The 8,116-nt window shown below is 35.1% G+C and overlaps 1 protein-coding gene across 19 annotated transcripts in view; it reads right to left on the bottom strand.

Annotated features, from left to right (window-relative positions):
- The window catches only part of KDM6A (lysine demethylase 6A), a 149,483-nt gene that overhangs the window by 39,354 nt on the left and 102,013 nt on the right, over positions 1–8,116 (bottom strand). For 9 of the 19 annotated variants that reach the window (XR_012058120.1, XM_072935291.1, XM_072935292.1 and 6 more), the window contains 7 exons: positions 7,038–7,164; positions 5,156–5,254; positions 4,610–4,829; positions 3,913–4,047; positions 3,315–3,470; positions 2,558–2,653; positions 516–620 (listed from right to left, as the gene is read on the bottom strand). Coding sequence is in view for 18 of the 19 variants with exons in the window: in XM_072935291.1 (XP_072791392.1) it covers positions 516–620; positions 2,558–2,653; positions 3,315–3,470; positions 3,913–4,047; positions 4,610–4,829; positions 5,156–5,254; positions 7,038–7,164 (938 nt within the window). In the remaining variant the exon portion in view is untranslated. The remainder of the gene's footprint in view (positions 1–515; positions 621–2,557; positions 2,654–3,314; positions 3,471–3,912; positions 4,048–4,609; positions 4,830–5,155; positions 5,255–7,037; positions 7,165–8,116) is intronic. The other 10 variants (XM_072935324.1, XM_072935327.1, XM_041718689.2 and 7 more) reach the window with 3 other exon arrangements.

Here is an 8,116-nt window from a genome sequence, read left to right as displayed (position 1 = left end):
GTGTACTTTACTGCACTGGTCAGTTCCAATTTTATACTCATTTTAAGATATTTGTGGTTGATTTTGAGAACTGCCAAGCCCATAAAAATGCTGAGTAAATGTTAAGTAAAGCTATCAGCACATTTCTTTTCTTTGCCCTTCAGTCTGAGTGTTTTATTGCTGATGCTGGACAGAGAGGGAGAGAGAAGTGAACAATGACAGGATGAGAGAAAAACTGTTACTAGAGTCAAGTATTTTGAAGCAAAACTGCTTTTAGATCCATCCACTCACGTTACTTTGAAAATGTGGCTTGAAAACTTTTACATTAACCAGCTGCCCTATAATAAAACACTGCTAAACTCATTGTGTTTCAACCACTAATCCACAACTATCCTTTATCCAAAAAAAAATTAACGTAACACAGCAAAGGGCATGAGAACTCTGTACAGCAGAAATTCTTTAGAATTCTAGAAACACACAATAGTCTCCACTACTGACAAAAGTGTTGGAGATAAGAAAAATATTTTTGTTCTCACCTGCTGGTGTTGCTGCATCAAGACAAACTGACTCTCCAGCTGTTCCAGCATAAGTTTCTGTGCTGGATTTAGATTATTTCGGTTTGCACGCAGCTGTTCCAAGTGCTAAAAAAACAGCAGTGTGTTCATAATCATTAAAATTGCATGGGCTTTTAAAATAACTTTCTTGCATAAAAACTAAAAAGTATCCATGAAGACAAGACTTTAAAAGCTGAAAATAATCAAGATTTCTATTACAAACATCTTTCCATACACTCTCTTGCAAACAAACCTTATTACTAGTTACTAAAACTAAAGAGACTCTGTAAATTATTTGAGTGTATAATTATTACTGCCACACTAAAATTAAGTGTGCGGGTACCATAAAAGAAAACTACATTCAAGTATGATTATATGGAATTCTTATCATAATTATGTACATTTTAACCCATTTTGTATTGTGCTATTCTTTTATTAATTCACAAAGTGAATTAAATTTATAGGCACACATGAAAACTTCTCCTAAAAATATTAAAAAAAACCCCAGAAAATGGTATGATTTAACTAGTAAGAGCAATATCTTAAGTTATGATATCGATCTTGTTTGTAACTGATAAATTTGGTTATCTATTACCAGAAATCTGATCTCTTTACTCAGCACCCTTCATCATCCTACCAGTAAGACTGCTTCTACTAAGTGGTATGACTTAAAAAGCAGATGAAGATGGTTCATGCCAAAATCCCTGGATTAACAGTACCTTCCATTCTGAATTCCCTCTGGAGAGGAGTGCAATAAATAAAAAAAAAATATATATACACACACATATATGCATGTATATGTAACATGCCATATCCATCCAGCCTCTGAGTTGCCAATTTTGAAAGGCCAACTTTGAAGATGCAATAAAGGCTTTTTTATTCACTCTCCTCTTGCATCATACATTTTTGGCTTTCCTCTTTATATGTGCTGGAACCTTGTCAAGCTATTGCCAGCACATCCAGTCTACTGTACTCAAGAGAGGCCTACTGAGGTTCTGCTTAGAGAAGGAAGTTGGATCTGGAAAAAGGTGAGACTGAAAAGGGGGAAAAACAGTCAAATATGAAACAAGCAGAGGGAAATAATAAGAAATAATAAGAATGCTTGGAGAGAGAGAGAGAGAGAGAGAGAGAGAGAGAGAGAGAGAGAGGGAATGACTGTGGAAAAACCAAAGGGGTGGGGAAGCAGGAGAAAGAGGGAGGGGAAATTATACAGTATAATAAAGCCAATATTGTTCAGACAGAGAAACAGTTGAAGAGCTATATTGGAATTGAGGGAACATTGCTCAGTTAATGAGAATGCTTTCTGCCTCTGCACTGTGCTCCCTTCTATTTCTCTTTGCATCCAAAGCATATGCAATGCATGGGTAAAATTTTCCAGCATGGCCTGATTTTCAATATATGGAATTCCGTCTGAAGCTCACTGCATGCCCTAATGAACTGAAGAGACAACAAAATTTCCTGACAAAAAAACACCCAAAATAAGATTTCCAAACTAAAATCTAGCATTTCATATAATTGTATTAGCTGACACATAATATAGAAAAGCAGCAGTAGATTTCATTTGAGTAATCATTTTGTAGAATGTGCTTATTTGTTTATGCAATTTGATACAAGAAGCAACCTCAGAGGAAGGGATGATATTACAACAATACTTCTACACCTCTTTCAATATCCCCCACACTACAGCAAGTCAAAACTCACTTTGCACACAAGTGTGACAATTTGCGTATCTGTCTTTAAAACATCATAAGAAAAAAGAGTTACTGTACATACTTATTTTATAAATTATAGAAATCATACAATGTAAGTGTTCAGCTTCTCCTAGAGATCATTTAGTTCCCTACTAGAACTTATCTCACATAGAGAGGCCACAAATATTCAAACTTGAACTATACCCTGGGAAGTATTTTACACTGAATTTCAAGAACGTGAAACCAGAACATGTCCCAGGTTTATTTTTCTTAAAAGAAAGAAAGAAATAAACAAAATATTTAACAAAGCTTCTGAGGATCTCCCATACGTACCTGTAATTTCTGTGGTGTCAAGCACCAAGAATGAATTTGTTGCTGTACAGGAGGATGTGACACTGTATGGCCACTGCTCCAAACATCTGAAGTATTCTGAGAGAAAATGTTACATTAAAATGGGTGACTATCAAAGGGCCAACATAATTTCTCTTTTACTATCTAGATTTTAGCTTATTTATGAAAGAACTAGTAATTGTTTCAAGAACAGTAGTATAAAAATATATAATAGTAAGAATGTACTAAAATAACCAAGTCTCATTCTATCATTCCCAATAGTATCAAAGTAGTCTGAGAAAAAAATTAATGATATCTAATACCATAAGGAAAAACAAGCAAATCAAATTATGCAATTAACTTAAATGTATGCTACTTTCAAAACTGAATACTTTATCTACTGTAACACTATTACATGATGATGAAACACTTGAATTCTAAATATAAGCAAAGGCAATAGACAGGATGACATGATTGTCTCCCTCTCAATCATCAGGCTACAACTGTACTTCTTCACTGACACCACTACAACTGCAGTATAGTGCCACCAATGTGCACTGCCCTTAGGCACCTCCTGCCTAAAGCTGGAATCTGATTAAACACACCACTGAAAAATGTTTTTTAAAATTTCTATAGACATTCCCCACCTTGATGCCAAAGGAGTAAAATTTACAGCACAAATTCTGTGCACGCTGCATCATTTCAATGCATATTTTCCATATGATTTTGGTAGGGGGCTCCAGTTCATCAGAATATATACCTTTGTTGGACTAGATGTTCTTTTCCTCTTGGCAGGACTGGTCAGGTCATCTACTTGGCTAGAAGGAATCATGTGTAGTGGCAAGGATTGCTGTGAAATTGGTGTTTGAGTGAGGCCTAGTACAGGTTCAGTATTTGGATGATGAGGTTTACAAGCCTAAGAATCACAGAAGGAAGACAAAAATATGGTTCTATATATTCTTAATGCTTTCCTTTCAATTTTATAATTTTAGCAGCCCACATACATTAAAAGGGCCGAGTAGATATTCTGAAGCTGATCTGAATAACTGAAAAATCAGTTTCCATATGGTCATCAATGGAGGAATGTGTACCTTTCACGGGATTATTAAACCACTGCAGCATTTCTATTTAAGATGAAATCTTTTAAAGTCATGAAAATCCACAAAGGTTCTAAATTGGTACCCCCATATTTCTCCCGCATTATAGGGAGCTCCTTGATCTAATATCCCTCTGGCAAATAAATCAAAGGCTTCTTTTAATAAAAGCCAATCCTGTGCTCAATAAAATAAGCTTGACCACTACCGATTGTAAAGAACCCTTAAAGCTGGGCACCTGCAGAACATAACCCAACTTCTCACCTGCTGTGCTGTGTTCATGGCACCCTGCCTGGAGGTAAGCTCTGCGGGGATTGGTAGGCTCCATGCCTCCTCAATACTAGGAAGTAATTTAGTTTTATTCTGTAGACTACCTTGTGGAAGGTTACACAACTGAGCCTAGGAAAAATTATGTAAAAAGCAAATTTAACACAAGCCTACTTTAGTAAGAGCAAGTCCATGAAATCTTCCTAAATGCTGTAGCTAATTATGTCTTAAAGAGAGGACAGATTTAAAATTTTGGGGTTTAGAAAGGTGCTAGGTATAAAGAGGGTAACCAGAATATAAACCTTTGTGAGAATCAGAACAAAGATGAGCTCTGGATTCAGAGGTCTCATAATTCCTTTTTTCTGAAATTGCAAACAAGAGTGAAAGATAGTGTGTTGCGTATTCTCACTATATGTTATGAGAACTTAAAAATGTAGACAAATACAAAGAAAAAAGCAAAATGATGTAAAACAGTATGTTTTGATTAAATGTGCAAAATAGGGTTTATAAGGAATTAAGTTCCACTTAAAAAATGAAGAAATAAAATATTACAGGCTATGATATGCTTACAGTACACATGAAAACAGGTTAAACACACCACAAACAACTGCAAGTTAAACTCATGTGTGACTTCTCCCCTCCCCTCTGCTGTGTGTTTGAAGAGTATTTCCCCTGCTTAAAAGGTTAGTTTTACCTGTAAATACTTTATCCGTGCTGCAAGTGCAGAGGTATTACTACAATTTTTGCTCCTAGTTGCATTTAAGTAGCATTTAATGGCATCCTGAGGCTGGTTGCAGGACTCATAGAGTGTGCCTAGGTCCATCCAGGCTGCAGCATGGCCATGGTCCAATTGTACAGCACAGATATAGGCCTGTAAAGCATCCATAGGCTGATTTTGCTGTTGGTACAGCACACTGAATAGAAAGATTAGTGAAGTTGAGAATTAATAACAAAGTCAAGACTCAAGGAACTCAAATACACACATCCCTTCCCCAACCCCTTAATAAATCTTGGTATTATATAAAACTTTAACATCGTATGTAACATTTTCAGTATTTTAAAACATTGAGAAAGCAAATATTAATTTATTATTTAAACTTCAAATCAGACAAGTCTGTCAGCATGGGTCTATAAATAAAAAAGTCTTTACAGTCCCTTTGATTTCACAAAAATTTGACAGTCTTTATTTATATATATTAGCATGGAATTATATCGTTGTATTATCCTGTATCATTCTTACCCTATTGAACACCATGTATCTGCACTTGCTTCTGATTTATCAATAGATTGCCTATAAGATATAAAGGCATCCTGAACTTTCCCAATACTTGAATAGCACCTGGGAGAAGAAAAGAAAGAACTCTGGTAGTATTTATAGAAGGTAATCATTGAGCATGGCTTACCAAGTCTGATCTGATAAATGTTAAGTCATGCAAATACACACTCAGCATTTGCTGTTTCTGAATGCCAGCCACAAGCAGACTCAAACATCTTGACATGGATTACTAATTATTTATTTAAGCACCCCAAATCTACTTAAACCCTGGATTACTACATTTGTAAGGAAAACAGTCATCCCACATTTGATAGATTTGCACTTCTTTCACTGGTGACACCTTATCAGTCAATAAAAACAGTGTTTATCTACAGATAGCATTACAGTCAAACAATGAAGTTACCTATTTCATCAAACAAATGGTTATAACACTTAATGTTCTACAAAACAGAATTATTGAGAGATACTGACCAACTCAAGCAGGATAATCCCTGACTGCCTGGGAGGCTTTTTATGAGTGTTTCTTGCATCTCAATCATATTTAAGTAATGAACAAACTGGTTATTTGTACTGCATATACAGAGCACCAAATTTTGTAAAAAGTTGTGTGATTCTGTATTTTTTTATATTTTTATTTTAATTTCTATATTTCTTACTTTAATTCCTCATGTAGAAATTTAAAGGTACTCTGGCATTAAACAGAACTACAATTATACCACAGGGAATGATACCTACACTTCTAAAATTAAAAGCTCCAAATAAAGTCAAAATCAAATATCCATCTATATATATATTTACTAGTTTTATCAACAATAACTGTGTCATGTATTGTTTGTAACAGGATTTTAGCCCAGTGGAAGATAAGATGAATAAGATGATTCCTGGCTCATTTTTCCTTTTCCCTCCATGCTTGCCCTGCCCCTCTGCCCCACACACTCAGGGCTGGCTGGAGATCCCTGTCTTACAGGAACAGCTGGAGAAATATTATTAGTATGACAAAATCAAAAATAGGTTACAGCTGCATGTGACCAGAATCCCCAACAATGTCAGCTGGAAGACACTGAGGTTAGCATATTCATTTTAATTTTGCCTCATTCTTTTAAAATGTATTCCTCAACAGAACTGATGTTCTGTTGAGGAATACATATGGACTAGAATTGCTCTCAAAGCTTTCTCCAAAACCTGAGTATTTCAATAGTTTCTGCTGGTTTAAGTGAAGTATTCCATTTTCTTAAAAAGGAGACCAGAAAAAACTCATCAAATTTATATGATTTACATCTGGTAATGATATTTTTCAAGTAAAAAATACGATCAAAGGCTACAAAATTAAATGAACACTTAAATACACATTAGAATGGATCAGTCTGAGCCATACATTGCTGTGTATGCTCTTTAAAAATGGATGTCTGCCTAGGAAAATATTTGTATTTCAGTGCAAAAACTGAGATTAGGAGGGAGATTCTGAAAAAATAAAGAGAAAAAGAATTATGAAAAATGTATGAAGAAAAGTAACAACATTTAGAGAGGATTTACAAAAAAGAGTGAGAGAAACAGGTAAAACCAGGCCAGATATATTCAGATTACTGTAAATGTGTAGACTGAATAATAACTACAAAAAAGCAGAGCCATTTGGGTAACATACTTCATTTCAACTTCTAATCTTTATTCATCCCAAATATGTTATCATCTTGTCTTTTCATACACTTCCCAGAAAACTTAAGTAGATGTATACATACTTCACTTTTCCTCTGACAGGATTAAGGAAAAAAACCATTAAGATACAATAATGAGTATCCTCAAAGAAATTTACCAATATAGTTACAGTGTCTATAAAGTCTGTTCTCACCTTCCAAGGAAATACCAGGATTGACCAGAATTTGGATCTGCTTCTAGAGATTTCTGGAGATACTGTATAGCATAGCTTTCCTTGGTTGCCTTGTCTCCAAGCTGATCCACGGTGTGATGCATCCAGCCTACAAAAACAATTCACAAATGGGAGAAGTGAAATTCCCCAAGACCATTTAATATTCTGGCACAGCAGGACTTTGTAGCATTGGAGTCTTTAAAAATAAGAATATCGAGCAACAAAACCACTTCTATATACATGACAATGCTGTAAAAACTTTTAAAGTTCCATACTAAAATTACAGGACAAAAAAGACTCAAAATTAAAATTACTTTCACAGAGTTTTAAAGCACTTTTTTTGGGTTTAAATAATTTTCTAAGAGATTAGGAGTACAATTATGAACTGCTCAATCTTCTACTATAAAAGTGAATATTAATGTCTTTCCTCCTCTGAAACAGATACCTTCCCTGACATTGTGAAAAATGCCACCATTCTCCCTGTCACGCATAGCAATTATTCTTTTTATACATACAAATATATATACCATGTGCAACATTTACATACTAAGTTTTTTACTCTTTTTCTTCTAAATCCTTGTATTTGTCCCATATCTACATTTGGACTAAGAATTCTTGCATCTCAACTTGAATCTTTCTTACATTGTCATTTCCTCCTCATTACTACAACGTATTTTCCATTCACCTTGACAAATGCCATCACCTCTCATCTACATAACAAATTAATCTAACCACACGTCATATTCTTTCAAATGCCTTTTCTTCTTTCATTACATTAGACAAATTATTCATCCCCACTTTAAAGGCCACCCACAACCCATCCTCCCCAATAATATTTTACATGCTTATTAAAATGCATCTCTGCTCTAGCACTGATGCAAGGCTTGGTTACCACTTCAAACAAAGCACCTTCATCACCTTCTCCAGCTGTTCCTCATCTGCCTTCATGCTCAGATGGAATTCCTTGAAGCAGCCACAAAACCATCTCACTGCTGTTCATACAATGAGTACAAACAAGGAAATCTTTTGTGGCCAGCAGCTGGCTTGCTGAAATCCCTGCA

The sequence above is a fragment of the Taeniopygia guttata genome, chromosome 1, assembly GCF_048771995.1.
Source record: "Taeniopygia guttata chromosome 1, bTaeGut7.mat, whole genome shotgun sequence".
NCBI lineage: Eukaryota > Metazoa > Chordata > Aves > Passeriformes > Estrildidae > Taeniopygia > Taeniopygia guttata.
The sequence above is the reverse complement of the archived record's forward strand: the minus strand, read 5'-3'. Positions and strand labels throughout refer to the sequence as shown.